We start from the raw sequence: 16,723 nt of genomic DNA on the forward strand, positions 1-16,723 counted from the left end.
TTTCTGGGGGTTTTAACCTCCACTAATGGTTTTACCAGGGGTTTGGAATTCCCCTGGGAGAATCAGCGTGGCTAACAGATTACCAGGGGTTTTTATCAACCCCTGGAAAAACGCAACTTACTGGGGGTTTACAAAACCCCTAGTACTGCTTGGGTTTTCCGGAACCCCCACTACTGCCTGGGGTTTCTGGAACCCCCGCTACTGTCTAGGGTTTCTGGAACCCCCGCTACTGCCTGAGGTTTTTGGAACCCCTACTACTGTCTGGGGTTTTTGAAACCCCTGCTACTGCATGGGGTTTAAAACCCCCACTACTGCCCTGTCTGGGGTTTGAAACTCCTAATGCTATCAATGGTTCAAATCTCCATTTGTCGACAATTAGCTCTAAATAATTTTCATTAGAGTTCCTTTTTTGTTTTTTTAGTGTTTTTTAATAATACATAAATCCTAAAATAAAATAAAAATTATAAAAGACAACAATTTTAGATTTTTAGTATTTATAATTTACAAATAACATTTATAAAAGGAACAAAGAACAAAAGTCTACAATTTTAATATAAAACAATGTAAATAACAAAGCGTAAAAATTAAAATTAATAAGTCATCAGTACAGTGTTAGTTGCTTTCATCTCAGACTTCTCTGTTGTACCTTTTGCCATATATTCTTGTTCAATGGTATCTTTTAGGATGAACAACCTCTTAATTGCAATAGGGCCAGTCATTTGCCTGGCTTCTCTAAAATTTGTTTCTTCCTTGTTCAGATGATACGCATCAAGCATGATCTTAATCCACTTGTGCAGCTCCTGTGGGGTGCTGTTTAACCACATCAAAATTAAAGCAATATATCATATTTATCGCAACAATAAGATAATAGTTTAGAATGAACCAGAAGGAAATTCTCTCACGTGTATTGAGCATAAGGGTCTTTGGCTTCATGTTCATCACCAGGGTAGAAAGCTATTGCCAACACATAGAATCGCTCCTCAGGATCTATGATGTTTAACAAATGCTTCAGTAGCTTTATTTCTTTTGGAGTGATACTCCTTAGGATGCTCTTTGTGGCCTTGTACAATTGATACATTATATCTTTCACCTGCGCAGAATAAAGCAAGCTTGTTGAGCACAAATCATAATGCAATCTAGTAATATCTTCTAAGCTTGAGCAGTCAAAATTAAGGACCAACATGCTAATGAACAAGAAGGAAGACGTTCAGATTATATCGATTGATTTATAAATCAGAACCATCAATTTAGTTTGTTTCATTCCTAAGACCACAGTAAAAGATTCGTACTTTAGCTTCCTATCCTGGTAGGTATTAGTATTATATAGGGAAAGACACGAAAACCTCTTAAAATTTCCATCCCATGTAACTTCATAGTCATAATCAATGTATGTAATAATGCAACTATGTGAAGAATTATGCTGAAAGATGGTCGATATTAATGCCTTTCTGACTATCTGCAATATGACATAAACAACCACCATTTTTCTTTGAAGTCCTGTAAAACTTAAAAAATAAGAATGCAAGTCAAAACCTTTTAAAATTAGCAGAGCAAGCAGAAAGCAACAGAAAAAAAAATTTATGTATGTTTATACACCTACAAGAGAAGCACACTCTATTTGATTTTAAGTTTTATAGAGCCTTTTATTAATATTTGTTGGGGACAATTAGAAATCCATGTCCTATCTTCCAAAAGGATGGAATACAGAACAAATCCAAGGGACATCATAAAATTCACACCTCATTCTTCATCGTTGTAGAATATTTTGCTTTAGCCCAAGCACTGCTTATCAACAATATCAATGAAGAATCAAGTTCCTTTGCCTTTGCAAGACTTTTGATCTTCTAACAAGTAACATCAATAGAAGGAGAATTGAGGATATCATCAAATTTGGCATGTGCAGCATCTAACGTGTCCACAACCTCTAGAGTATTATCATATGCACTGACAGTTGACAAACATCTACTCTCCAGCCTAGAAATCCTTGTTCAAAACATGCCAATGGCACTCATAAGAAACATCCTACACAAGAAGCAGGATCACAAATGTTATCTTTGTCCAAGGTGCAAGGGGAAGACTTATTATGTATATTTAATGGCAAGATCAACATTAAACCCCAAAGCTTAATATTGTAAACATCTACTAGACAAATCTTAAACTTCTCACATCTTCTTCCTTTCTAAAAGAAATCTAATTTTATGATCAGTTCATTCTCTCTTATTACAAGTTACAACTATAAACATTCTTAACAATTTTACTCATTTCTTCTGGTGATTACTGGTTACAGAATCAACAATAGTTGAGCCAAATACCCAAAACCAAACATTTATTTATACTTCTGCATAATTACCATCATGGTCTTCCAAGCTGTCATATGTTTCTGAAATAAGAGAGAGGTAGTGGAAGAATTCTCCTGTAAAATCCCTACGCCTTCGTGCAACTATGGCATTAATGTCTGTTGGGCTATCTTGTATTTCCTTGAGGAGTTCACAGTGTACTTCCATTTCATCATCAATCTGCAATGCTTACTCCTGATCAAACAAAAATTGGGAAAGAAGATCTAAAGCCAGGCAACTCCCTAAATATGAAATTAAACTTTATTGTACAAATTTGCACCCATCCAAGTTATCTACAAACTAAACTAACTATGTTAACTAATTAACCTACTCTAACATGACACCTAAGCAGATAATCATTTTAATAGTCACTAGTCAACACAGGTTATACCTACTGCTCAGAGGTGTCGCTTGGAGTTCCTAACTTGATGCAACAGGTGGTACTCCAACTGGAATGAGGGACACTTCAAAAGTGCAAATTCACGTAGCATTGCTAGTGCTCTTCTCAATTGATACCTTCTTGAACATTTCAATTCAAGCTTGGCAACTGCTCAAGTGGCAATATAAGCTCCTACAACTCAGCAGAAGTGTTAATTGATGTTCTTTTAAGCTTCCATCAATTGAATCAAGGATTGGATATCAAATTCAAAAATTCAACTATGGGTTACCTTCTGGTCAACTCTGCATAATTGTTGGTTAACTCTGCATAATTGCCAAAGATGATTTTGATTTGTATGTGCTAGCTGATTTTAATCACCATTTCTTTACTGACCTTGCTTTATATTGTTGCACTAGAATCATAAAACACAAGTTAGTACTATTATGTATTCAAAACTACCTAAACTAGACAAGTCATTAACTAACCTAAAATTACTTAAAACTATAAACCAAGACTGCACCTAAAATTTACCTTCTGTAATAAGATTTATGAATCAACAAAACTATATGACTACAACACAAAGTACTATTAATTTACACTAAACTACTTAAACTAACTAGAAACTAGTCTAACCTACACTAAAACTAAGCTACAATTACTAACCTTTAGAATTTTTTTTTATTTAAAGGAACAAAAAAAGGTTTTGAATATGTGAAACCTTCGAAATAAGCATTGGTAAAAGATGAAACAAGTGAACATAATAAGATCGTATGAAAATTTAAGACATAGATCATGGAAGAAATCTGAGTGAGTTATGGCATGAGTAAGAAAGATGAAATCAAAAGAGGAAGATGAAATCAAAAGCAATGACACAGGGAAACTAAATCGAAAGCAAGAAAACGAAATTGAAAGCAATGACACATGGAAATGAAATCGAAAACAACAGGGAAACGAAAACGAAAACGAAAATGAAATCGAAATTGAAATGAGACGAAACTGAAATTAGACAGATGAAATCGAAAGACAAAGAACGCTAAAAAGCAAGGAGACAAAATTGCGAGCAAGGGAGCAAGGAAAACAATCTTCATTACCTTGAACTTCAAACAAGAATGGTGGAGGTACAATGGAGGCACAGACGCGAAGGCACGGTGGAGGCACGATGGTGACGCACACGAAGCCTGAACCTAGGTTAACACGATGATGAGGAAGAGCTAACGGAAAAGGCAAAGTCATTTAATTAAAAACGATGAAAGGGGTGGAAAAGGAAAAAAATAAAAGGAGATTTCATGGGGTTCTTAAAAAACCCCTAGTATTTTAAGAGGGTTTCTAAAACCTCTACTATGTGTATTTCTTACTAGAGGTTATTAAAACCTCAACTAAATAACCTCTAGTAAAATTATGTATTTTTGTAGTGTAGCCTAGCCTTGTAGTGGCGTGCTTCTCACATTTTTACCATTCCTTTTCTTTCCATTTTATGTTTTCTTCTCCTTTAATTGTTCTTGGTTTTATATGGTTGATGTGCTTTCCATTTCTTTTTTGTTTTGAATCAATCCATCATCTTCTTTTCTTGAGCTTTGTGAAAGGAACCTTCACATCTAGATAGCTTGCTATCTTAATGTCCAGTGGGGATTTCTTTGAGTTTTCTTAACAACTCTTCACCATATTCCATAATCTTAAAAGAAAACAAGATAATCCTTCATCATTTGGTATCTAGAGCTTAGGTTATCTTGAATATGGTGTTTTTCATGTGCTAACCTTGTCTTTTTGTAGCTATCTTGTTATGGTTTAAATCCACTTCCACTAGTGCTGGCAGAAAACATGACGATTTTAAAACATTAAACTACACCAGCTTAGTGGTCCAAAAATTACGTTTTTGGTGTCAAAAAAAAGCTCTTCGAGTCTCGCTTCCAACAACAAAAGAACCAACGCATTTGGAGTTCTGTGGAGAGAGTTATGATAAAATTAGTGAGCAAGGGTCAGATCTGCCAAGAATACGGGAATCAGCGTTTTCAGGTTATGTTGTGGCAGTTTGGCTACGGTTTTTGGACCTCTTTAAACTCCTAAATGTGGTTCGATAACATGTCTTTGGATGCTTAGTCTTTGAGTCTCAAATCCATGAGTTTAAATGCATGATAGCTACATGTTTGTGTCTTTGTGCATGTCATGTTGAGTCTTTAAATGTGTCTAACTTTTGCTTGAGTCATATGTCATATGTTAACTTGAAGTTTTCTTGTTCTTGTTATTCCAAGTATTTGAATGTAGCATTCACTTTATATCTTGCTTGATGTATGCTCCATGAAATTGATTTTGGCCTAAATCTTGAGGAACTAAGTGTCCAAGCCACCTAAAACTCTTTCTCATCATTTTATGAAACTAGTTGTGAAAGAAGAAAATTTTGCACCAATTTTTGCCTAAGAACCAAGAGCAACCTTGCTCCTTGGTGAAATAAAAGTGTGTTTTTCACTAGGTGTTATGCTACTAGTTTTCATACTTGAGAATTGGGTGATATTGGCTAATTAGTTTCATGCTTTAACTTGGTTATGATCTTTCTTGGTGTATGCATGATTTAAGACTTGAAGATGCTTGTTCAAGTGCTTTCCATGGAGTCTTTAAAATGTGATTTTCTTGTTTTAGTCTTGTTAAAAGTTTTGTCTCAAACTTTTCTTCTTTAGAGTTTAACTTTCCTTGTTTTTGTACTTTTCTTGCTTGTCACTAGGTGTTCTTTGTTTTGTCTTAGTAGTTTTATTTTCATGAAACTCTTGGGGTGTTGTGGCCGAATCACTTGTCTTGCATTTGAAAGGTTTTGAACAAGTTTTTAAAAGTGTTTGCTTCACTCTTTTGGTGGATTTTGAGTGCTAGCCTTGCCTTGTTACTTTGGGAGTGTGATCTAAACACTTGGGTTGGATTTGGTCTCGATTTTCATGTTGTCTAACCCCTAATCCATTTATTTTGTCTCGGATTTGAGTGTTTTTGTTGTAGGAATCATGGCAAGTTCATCAAATGCACATACACCAAACAAAAACAATACATTGATGAGATTGCTTCAGGATTTGGAGTTGTCTAGGAAGGAGGCCTTTAAACAATTGAGAAAAGACAAGGAGCAAAGCTACCTAAGAATCCAAGAGCACATTCAAAGGCTTGAAGCTAGGGAGCAAGAAAGAGAAGCTAGAAAAAGAAGGCTTTCTAGGCGCAACCCATAACAAAAGAAGCAAACTCCAAAGATTCCTAAGTTCTATGGTGGAAGTGATCCCAAAATCTTCCTTGATTGGGATGCTAAAGTTGAGCAAATTTTTAATGAAAATCATGTAAAGGATCAAGCACAAGTTGATCTAGTAGTTTTAGGATTTTTGGAGTATGCCAATACTTGGTGGCATAAAGCTTGTAAGAATTATGACCAAGGGCCATCCGCGGCTTTTTGGATAGACATTAAAACTCTTATGCACACTAGATTTTTTCCTCCCTCCTATAGGAAGAAACTTCTTTTAAAGCTCTAAAGGCTTCACTAAGGTCCTATGAGTGTGAGTGAGTACTTTAAAGAATTAGAGTCTCAAATGCGTAAGGTTGAAATAAAAGAAAATAACAAAGAGAAAATAAAAAGATTTGTGAGTGGTCTTAGAAGAGACATACAAGACCAAGTAGAGTTGTATGAGTACTCCACTCTTGAAAATGTTTTCACACTTGCCCTTGGGATTGAAATTCAATTGAAAAGAAAAAGAAAGGCAAAGAAGACACTACAACAAAAATGACTTTAGGCAATGCACAAAAAACCATGACCTAAAGCAAAAAAATTGTGGCCTTAACATTAGACAACGAATTGGCAATGAATTTATAGTCGTTGCGTAGGTGGTCGTGGCCTATACTAGAGGCAACGATTTTTTATCGTTTAGGCCAGGAAATGCAAAAATTGTTGCCTAATATGCAACAATTTAGAAAACCGTTGCCTATTATGCAACAGTTAAAAAATGTTGCCTAAGGTATTCCAATATGCAACAATTTCCATGTCTGTATAATGCAACGATTTTTTTCATGTTGCTTATTTCTATAGGCCACATTCATAAATGTGTGGTACAAACTATATTTGTTTAAACAAGGCTTATAAAAAGGTAGTGATGAAAAATAATTTTAAAATAAAAATTTAATTTTATTTATACATTTAGATAATGCTATTTTTAATGAGATATAATAGTTTTATTTGAAAAGTAAGAATTAAAATAGATTTATTCTACTAAAATAGTAGAAATAAAATAAATTAAATAAGACACTTCTAATATATAATGGAATTGAAAATTTCCATATATTGCAAAATTCCATATAACATTTAGATCTTTTATCATTCTTTTTCCTCTTGATCTTCACCAACATCCTGTAATAAAAGAAAATACAAAGTTTAACTTATCCCTTATCCAAATCCCAAGTAGTAAAACAATAATAACACAAGTCCTAACTAGTAAAACAATATATAATGTAGAGAACTTCCACTCCTCATTAGGCTTTCACTATATATATACAACAAAACTTACCTAATTACAATTATATTACAATTTCTTAGTTTGGATATCTACACCAAAAAACAAGTACACAAGTTAAATTATATCATTATCATTTTTTATCTTTGTTTCCAGGGAGACAGTGAATCAACCAAGCATTAAGTTTCAAAATTTCAAAATGGCAATAAAGCCTATAGCACAATTATTGAAAAATTACCATATATGTTTAAACATTCAGTAGGTGGTTTTTCACTGTCAATGTTGTCCACTCTATGGGTGAATATACTAGTTGGTTTTTCTCTGACAGTAGCAAAGAAGAAATAATCAAATTAATAGAATAAAGGCTTGACTCAAAATAATATTTTCATATTAAGCTTCTAGAAGAAAAGCCTGGGTTTGTTTATTGCCTAGCTATTTACGAAGTAATTAAGTAGTTTAATATGCAACATGATATTACACCTATCAAGGCCTTTCTAGTTTAAGTGTAGTGAGATGAAGTATATCCCATTAGTGAGTAAAATAGCGGATAGCGGGAAGTAAAACTTCTTGATCTAGAAACAAAATAAATAAATTATAACCTAGTCTCATATTTTAGAATATCCTGCAATATAGAAATTTCAACAATCACAACCTTTCTAACAATTACATTGTCATGTATTATTACTTAACATTGCAAAAAGGACAAGTTCCAACATTCTAAATACTACCAAGATAAGTAGGATAATTTAAGTTGACAAGTTAAGAATTGTTTAATAAAAAAAGTAATGTAGTTCAAAGAGCTTAAACAATATAAGGTCTTTCTATGGGCAAGTATGAAACTTTTCATGTCTATTAACTACCATTTGGAAAAGGACTGGATACTCACCCCACAATTGAGGAGAACTGATTTGGTTACTACTCCATCAATCCCTTCATTGTTAACCTGCATTGTACAATCAAGAAATCACAATTCATGAGATTCCCTTTAAAGCAATGAAGAAAATTTATCAATACTCAATAACTAGATATGAATGAAAATTTTCAAGATGGTAACAAGCAAATGAATCTTACTTAATACATTATGGAACTTCTATTTACCAAGTTATGACAAACCTGCTAGAACTGGTCTTGACAACTACTAGAAATAAGTTAATTTAGTCCTTAGTATCCAACCTTCCTATAACAAGGTCAACAAACTGCAATGTTAGGGGTAATAGTCTAGAAAAGCAAGAGAGGAAGAATAATCTAGAAAAGAGGGATGGCCTAATCAAAGCTAGGGGTAATACCCATAGAAAGGATGGAACAAAAGCTCGTAAAAGGGAGGTGCAAATCCTCCCCTAAATCAAGTCAAGCTCCATCTACAAAGGCTTAAAGAATTTGTGGTCAAATTCTCTCCAAGGAAGGGAGGATGATGAAGGATTGTCCCCAACCAAAGATGGAGGCACATGTTTAAGACTAAGCATGTTTAGAAAGGAAGCTCACTAATCATTCATCCCTTTCATTTGTGTTTGTTATTTTTGATTCCCTAAGTTGACTTACTTGAATCAACCTTAGTTAACTTGTTGAACTTTGACTAGGTTTGACTTATTGAATAGAGTTGACTTGACTTAAGCCAACATGTAAATCTATGTTTATATGCTTTGTAAGTTAATTAGGAGTAAGAAAGCAATGTTAGGTGACACATGGTGATTAGGGAGCATAAATGATGTGGAGGAAAGAGTAAAGCAAAGGCATAAAGCATAAAGTAAAATGCATAAAGCAAGTGTACCTAAGTACCTTTGGTCTCCTTTGTTTTTACCACACTTTGGCCACTTTTTGGAGACATATGAGACACATTCTTGGTCTCCTTTTGTGCTAGAACGAAATTAGCCTTGCACACACCATAGTTAGCTCTTTTGTCTTTCATTTTTGTAACCTTATTTGTCCTAGTTTCTAGAAGCTAGGGTTAGGTTTTTGTAGAGACATCTTAGGTATCTTTTAATTGCATAAAAGCCCCTAAGCTCTTCTATATAAGGGGTGCTCCTAGACATGTAAAAGGGTTCAGCATTTTGAAGTAAAAACACTCTTGTGTCTCAACCATTTGTAAGAGTTTCCTCCCTAGGGAGTGAATACTTTTAAGCCTCATCTTGCATAGCAAGTGGCGGCACACATCCACTCATCTTCAAGGTTGCCATGGCTTCTAGCCTAACCTTGTAGTGGTGTGCTTCACATATTCTTACCATTCCTTTCCTTTCCATTTTATGTTTTCTTATTCCTTTAAATGTTCTTGGTTTTTTATGGTTTATGTGCTTTCCATTTCCTTTTTGTTTTAAATCAATCCATCATCTTCTTCTCTTGAGCTTTGTGAAAGGAACCTTCACATCTAGATAGCTTGCTATCTTAATGTCTAGTGGGAATTTCACTTAACTTTCTTAATCAACTCACACCATATTCAATAATCTTAAAAAGGAACAAGATAATCCTTCATCAACACCCATTACATCAGACATTTCATTGAGAAGGGATGGAAAGAAGGTTCCATCACACACTAACTACTTATATCAAGTTAGCCAGAAGATATCCAGGAGAAAATGAATATATAAGACCCTCCGAGAAAAATTAAATAATTATTTAATAAATGCGGGTAATGGGAACCTTTAAGACAATAAATGCGTAATGTTATGACGTGGAAAAGTATCAACTCAAGTGGTTGAGAGTACTTAATTGTGTGAGAGGACTTGGGATCAAGTCCTATGTATGCCATTTTGTGTGTTATTAAATTAGTATTACTTTTAATATATATTAATTATGTTATGGAATGTTATAATAAGTGAATCATATTAGTTAGCATGAAATATGAATTGGCATGATGGTTTGGCATTGATTTGGCATTGCATGGTTGTGGGTTTAAGTCTTGGAGAGCTCAAACTCAACTTTATTTTGGCTATTTTTAGTTTTGATTTGAAGTTGAAGGGTTAAAGGAAACCCTAGCAGACCTAGCAGCCAAGGGTGGCTGGAAAACAACTTAATTAAGTGTGCTTGAATGATAATTACACCTCCCCTTAATGCTAATTTCGTTTTAGGTTAATTAAGCTTAGTTAAAACACCATTAAAGTGAATTTTGAGAGAGAAAGAGAGTGCTCTTAAGTCTGCCACCGTTTTGCCACGATTGGAGAAGGAATTCAAAGGGAAAGTGTGTGGGAAATTGACGTATAGGAGCTGAGTTGTGAGAAAGCCAAAGGGGGAGATCATTGGTTATCATTGGAAGCTATCAAGTAGTCCAACTTTAAGCAAGGAAACCAGGTTAGAGGAGTTCTATCTTGTGTTTGTATGTTTAATATATGTTTTCATGCTATACTTGATAAATGATGTGGGGTTGTTGCATCTTGTTGAGTCTTTTCACGTTTCTGGAAAATTCCCAGAAACCGCTTGGCGGCGTTGAAGGCCCACCAGGCGGGTCATGCCTCCAGAACCATTTCTTGGGTTTTCTGTTATATACAGCCTGGCGGCTAAGTGCTGCCCGCCAGGCGACAGAAATTGGCCTGCCTAGTTCCCTCGAATTTTGATATTTTCGTGATGTGGGGATGCTGGGAAGTGATTCTTATGATATGAAAATCCTTGGTTTTGTGAATTGTTATCTGTAATGGCCTAAGTGGAGCAAGGTTATATGAACTGTGTATGGATTTGGGATTTAGGGTTTATGTTGTCATCGGGGATGAATGACATAACTAAGGTTATGAGGAATGCATTGGTTGTGTGTGAGTGATGTTAATATGAATATGTTATGAACCCTGAATGTGGTGTGCATGTGAAATTGTGTCAGTTTTAAGGTAAAATTGATATTAGGTGGTTGGAGAGTTATGCTGGGTGCGGGAGGAACCTGGGCAGAACCCAGTTTTTCACGTACCGCTTGTCGGCACTGAGGCTACCGCCAGGCGACCCATCATCAACAAAAAAGTTGTTTAGTGTGCATTCACGTTATGGGAGTGGTTGATTGGGGTACATGTAGAGCGTGTTGTAGAGTGCGATAAACTGTGTTTCAGAGTGTTTGTCATTTAGTGATAATTATGAAAATTATGTATGTGAGTTGGGCGGATTAGATTTCCATACATAACGATTTCTGCAGTGTTGGTTTTATTAATTAAGAATATGTGAGAATGGGGTTTGGTGTACATTGTGAATAAGGGGCAGGTTTACGATAATAATAGAGGAAGTGTAGGTGTGCATGATTAAACTGAATTGGCACGATTTGGGTGTGTAGCTGTAGTATGATAGAGTATTGTGAACTGTCCAAAATTGTGTTGTTGCAAAAAGGTGGGTACCTTGAGGATCACCCCGCGACTTGTTATTTTTATAAATGAATAAGGTGAAGCATGACAAGGCATGTTAATATTTAATTTGGGCATGAGTTAATTACACTTGTTTTATTTAGTTGTGGTATTATGTTTTAAATACTATGATTGATGTTGGAAAGACGAATTGCATGTTTGGGGTCTCTTAAGACCTGTAGGAAATGCTAAAAACCAGTAGCATTGGGTTACTGGTATGGCGCCTAGCGGCGCGGGGCAAGCTACTAGGTGATAGGTGACTCAAACCGTGGCAGTGGCCAATGAACATACATGGCGCCTAGCGACATGGAAGTTTCCGCCAGGCAGTGATGAAGAAGCGTAGCTCCTGTTTGGCTATTGGCGCCTAGTGGTAGGGGTTTGGCCGTCGGGCAGTTGGCTTTGAGTTTCTGCCCAGCAGAGTCTAGGTGGCGTCAGGCGATTTTAGCTGCTGTGAAATTGGTTGTTGCACCGATTGGTGGACTTGAAAGACTAAGTTCACTTACCTTTGTGTTTGGGCTTGATGGACTAAGTCCAATAGGGGTTTGGGATGTGCTTGGTGGTGGGTCGCATGATGGGCATGGAACTGGTTAGTTCCCGTTGACTACTAAGAGGCAAGGAGTCCTTAGTATGGTGATTACATGCGTCGGACGCACGATGGGTAAGGAATAGTTTTGTTCCCGTTGGCTGCTATTGGGCGAGGAGTCCATAGTATGGTGATTGCGTGTGTGTCAGGGTCTGAGCGAGGAAGGCTTGGATGGTTTTTCTACAGACGAGGAGTTTGTAGGGCAAGACTACGAGCGAGATAGGCTCGTAAAATTGGATCACGAATGAGTTAGTTTCGTGGGAGCACAGTAAAGTCCCAAGACCTAGATACATGCATATGACTCATGAAGGACTATGAGATCAGGGTTTGGGTAATTCAAAATAATGGAATACTGACGTATGACTTAATTCTGGGAATGGGTGTCATATTTATTTTATATGTAAAAATATGTATAGCTTACACTATCTTTTTGTGTGTGGCCACTAGTGCAGAAATTGATTTTTACCTCGCCTTATATGCCTCGGTTGTCCAGGAACCGAAGCATATAATGGCGCGGTGGCATTTTTGCAATTTCAGACAACTTTTATGCCTCGGTTCAGCTTAACCCGAAGCAAAAGAGATGTATATGCTTCGGTTCGCCAAAAACCGGTGCCAAAGGAGGCTCATATGCTTCGGTTACACAGACCCGAAGCCAAAAACCCACTAGTCGTTACCTCTTTGGCCTCGGGTGGGTCTGAATCGGTGCCAAATAGGGCTATATGCCTCGGTTCAGTTAATAATCGAGGCCATATGGTTTAATTAGGGCACCAAATTCACGAGCCCCCTTTCTCTTCTTCTTCCCCACGCCCCTCTCTGCAACAGTACCCTTTCTCTTCTCCCTCTGGCATGGTTGTTCCAGGCGCAGTGGTGATGGTTGGATGCGCTGCTGCCTGTGCTTCTTCTTCTCCTGTGATGTGGCTGTGCGACGGAGATGGTGGAGTTGCGGTGGCTAGTGCAGGTTCCATGGCTCGTTGACGCTGCTGTTGCAGGTTGTGTGTCGCGGCGCAATGAAGCTTTGCGTGAGCGTTAATGGTGCATATCAGTGTTGGAGCGTTGCGAAGAATGCATCTTGCTCTCGTTGCTGCAATGGAGGCGTTGGTCGCAGTTTCAGATCTGCGGAGCGTTGATGATGGTTCGAATCTGGCTCGCGTGCAGGCAGTGGATCTGTGTTGATGGTGAACGTTGCAGGTGCTGCCTTGGTGGTTGCAGGTCCAGACAATGCTGTTGCTATTGCGGAACGCTGGCTGTTGTTGCGGTGCCGGAACTCGCAGTCACGGTGGAAGAAGATGGTGGTGGCTGTTGCTTTTCGCTGGCGAGGTTACAGAACACTATGGCTCCGGTTCATTTAGAACCGAGGCATAAAAGGAATTTTATGGCTTCGGGTAACGACCGAGGCCAAAAGGGGTGTCTTTAGGCCTCGTCCCAATATGCCTCGGTTCCAGACCCGAGGCAAAATGAGGAAAACAACCGGGGCAAAAAGCCCTTACTGCACTAGTGGGCGATGATCAGATAACTTGCTATCCAAGAGCAGATGATTTGACAGGTGAGCCAAGAGATGCATGAGTACAGAGAGCGGAACTACATGGGGAATTTTTGAAGACTTTAAGAATTGGACATTTTCTTGTTTTCAAACAGTTTGTAGTTAGTCGTTTTATGAGATGTAATAACTGTTATCCTTGGATATTTTTTTTAAGGTATACGATTACATGGTTTTAATTTTCCCGCGTTTTGGGAACAGGTGATTATAAATGAGGTTTTAATAATATTATGGTGTTTTATTTCATTTTATTTATTCATTTATAAATTATTTAAAAGTAATATTCTTAGAGGTGTTACAGTTGGTATCAGAGCAAAAGTTTTGAAAATGTTTTTGAAAAATGTTTTTGGGCTTTTGGGGAGTGAGCTTGCTATGTTTGTGCATGTTATTGTGTGTGTTTAAATTTAAGAAGGTAGTGGTTTGTTAAACTGATGGAGTGATGTTTAATAGGTGAATATATGGCGTATCCAGGCAATGGCAACTCACAGGAGAAGGAGAAATTCTAATGGTGCTGACGAGATTGCAGAAGCCATTCATCGGATGGTGGATGCAATGCAAAATTCTATTCCAGCACAGCCAAGAGTGGCAATTACACCAGTGAGAGTGCCGACAGTGGAGGATTTTTTGCGCCATAAGCCCACAGAATTCACAGGTGGGACCACTCCAGACGAAGTTGATGCCTGGCTTCGCAAGTGTGAGAAGATATTTGGAGTGATGAATTGTGCTGACGAATAGTAGCTGGCGTTTTCTGTATATCTGCTGAATAATGATGCTGAATACTGGTGGGCAGGTATGCGACAACAAATGCAAACGAGGGAAGAACCAGTGAATTGGGCCAACTTCAGGACTCACTTCCTAGAGAAGTACTTTCCTGATACAGCTAAGCAGGACAGAGAAGCTGAGTTTTTGGCCTTGCAACAGGGAAATATGTCGGTGCAAGAATATGTTAATAAATTCGAGCACCTGGCAAGGTTCTATTCCCAGGAAATTACTGAAGAGTGGAAGTGCCTTAAGTTTGAGCAGGGACTCAAACACGAACTGAAGAAGGTGGTTACTCATCCGAGAGAAAGAAGATTTCCAGTCTTGGTGGAACAAGCCAAGAGTGCAGAATTTCTAGAAAGAGGGCCAAATTCCACGAGTCGACATCAAAAGAATGTTGCAGAGGCTAGGCAGATGAAGAAGCCTTATAGCCGACCACAGACTTCTCAGGTTCCCACTTGTTACCAGTGTGGTGGACCCCATTTAAAGAGAAATTGCCCTCAGCTAACTGGTGGAGTAGGAGGATCAGGTGATCGTCGCAAGTGTTTCATATGCGACAAACCGGACCACTTTGCCAATAATTGTCCGGAGAAGAAGAGTACTGGTGCAAAGAAGCCAACAACATCCCCAACAGAAAGAGCTAGAGTGGCAGGAAGAGTCTTCGCTATGACCTCCACAAAGGCTACCCAATCAGGTAACCTTATTCTCGAGCCTTGTTTGTTGATTGGCCAGTCAGTTTTAGTGTTGTTCGACTCTGGAGCAACACATTCTTTCATTTCTAATGCATGTGTGGGGAGATTGAATCTGGAGAAACGTGATTTGGGATGTGATTTGCTTGTTTTGACTCCTTCCTCGAGTCAGGTAGCTACCAGTTCAGTCTGCGTTGGGTGTTTAATGGAAGTGGCAGGTCGCAGATTCAAGGTGAACTTGGTGTGCTTACCTCTAGAGGGACTGGATGTAATGTTGGGAATGGACTGGCTATCCAATAATCACATCATAATTGATTGTGGACGGCGTAGTTTGGTGTTCCCAGAACATGAAGGGTTGGAGTTTATCTCAACTCGAGAAGCTGTGAGAGCACTGCAAGAAGAGGCCACTTGTTTTATGGTGATGGCAAAACCAGAAAAGAAAAGCGCAGCGGAGATGATTTAGAATATTCCTGTTGTAAATGAGTACGCAAATGTGTTTTCGGATGAAGTACCAGGATTGTCGCCGAGCCGAGACGTTGACTTCACCATTGACTTAGTTCCTGGTGTAGGTCTCGTGTCTATGACTCCATACAGAATGGCGCCTGCAGAATTGGCAGAACTCAAGAGGCAAATAGAATATCTGCTTGAGAAGAAGTTTATCTGGCCTACTGCGTCACCGTGGGGAGCTCTGGTTCTTTTAGTGAAGAAGAAGGATGGGAGCTCAAGAATTTGAGTGGATTACCGGTAGCTGAATAAATTAACCATCAAGAATAAGTACCCACTGCCGAGGATTGACGATCTGCTCGATCAATTGAAAGGAGCAGGAGTATTCTCCAAAATTGACTTACGATCTGGATATCATCAGATCTTAGTCAAGCCGGAAGACGTTGTTATGACTTTGGCAAGTGTACCAAGTCGTGCAAGTAATAAAAATGGTAAGTCCAAGTATCGTTTTCCCACGGAAATTGCGTTTGTTTAGTTAACTAGGTGTACTTACTAATTTAAGCGTTGAATGTAACCATTGATTAATTCGAAACAAGTGAAAACATAAGGATTTCTAAACTTTAAAGTGATAAAATACCAAGGCAAAGACTCATTGGGGTTGGAATTCATGACCAAAACTCTAAGCAAGCACCTCACAATATAAATCTCTCATCTACTCAAGCATTGACATCAAAGGTATTCAATCCCTAATTCCTTAGGGGTATGTTTTGAACTTTTATGTAAAAATTACTAATCCCTTAGAGGTTTAAACACAAAAGACACATTAAAAACGATGTCTAGAATGACCAAAAGCTTTGGTCTATGTCTAGAACCAAATCTTTAGGTTGTTCTATCCATGTCTAGGGTTCCAAAACACTTTCCAATGACTAGATACCACCCAAAACGCATAGATATTCCATCATACACGAAAATAATTTAGATAGAACACAAAAACAGTGAAAGAGATTCTATTGCATAGATGAAACTATAACGAGTTTAGGTACATTACATCCAACCCCAATGAGATGGAGTTTAGCTACTCCTATACATCTAGAGCACAAATGGAGTTGAAATGGTAGAATGGATGAAGAAAGATTGATCCTTTAAGCTCCAGAAATGTCTCTGCCTTCGTTTTGAGTTCCAGCAGTGTTCCTCCCACCAAAAACTGTCTTTTTGTTCGAGTC

The 16,723-nt window shown here is 37.8% G+C and overlaps 1 protein-coding gene and 1 pseudogene across 1 annotated transcript; one reads left to right on the forward strand and one right to left on the reverse strand.

Annotated features, from left to right (window-relative positions):
- Positions 1-590: 590 nt before the first annotated feature.
- On the reverse strand, positions 591-3,948 carry LOC114191148 (uncharacterized protein At4g37920-like; annotated as a pseudogene).
- Positions 3,949-13,100: 9,152 nt separating this feature from the next.
- Positions 13,101-15,519, forward strand: LOC146884609 (uncharacterized). The gene is made up of 4 exons (XM_085675940.1): positions 13,101-13,237; positions 13,281-13,410; positions 14,059-14,302; positions 14,399-15,519. The coding sequence occupies exons 1-4, from the start codon at positions 13,101-13,103 to the stop codon at positions 15,517-15,519; spliced, it is 1,632 nt and encodes a 543-aa protein (XP_085532066.1).
- The last annotated feature ends 1,204 nt before the right edge of the window (positions 15,520-16,723 follow it).

This window comes from Vigna unguiculata, chromosome 7 (assembly GCF_037176805.1).
Source record: "Vigna unguiculata cultivar grain cowpea cultivar isolate G323 ecotype 2 chromosome 7, ASM3717680v1, whole genome shotgun sequence".
Classification (NCBI taxonomy): Eukaryota; Viridiplantae; Streptophyta; class Magnoliopsida; order Fabales; family Fabaceae; genus Vigna; species Vigna unguiculata.

What these genes read in the sequence shown, in the direction of transcription:
- LOC146884609 (XM_085675940.1), top strand. Translation starts at nt 13,101, where the DNA reads ATGGTGCATATCAGTGTTGGAGCGTTGCGAAGAATGCATCTTGCTCTC. An exon ending in TACAGAACACTATGGCTCCG is followed by an intron (nt 13,411 to 14,058) that starts GTTCATTTAGAA and finishes GATGTTTAATAG; the next exon opens with GTGAATATATGGCGTATCCA. An exon ending in TGATGCCTGGCTTCGCAAGT is followed by an intron (nt 14,303 to 14,398) that starts GTGAGAAGATAT and finishes ACTGGTGGGCAG; the next exon opens with GTATGCGACAACAAATGCAA.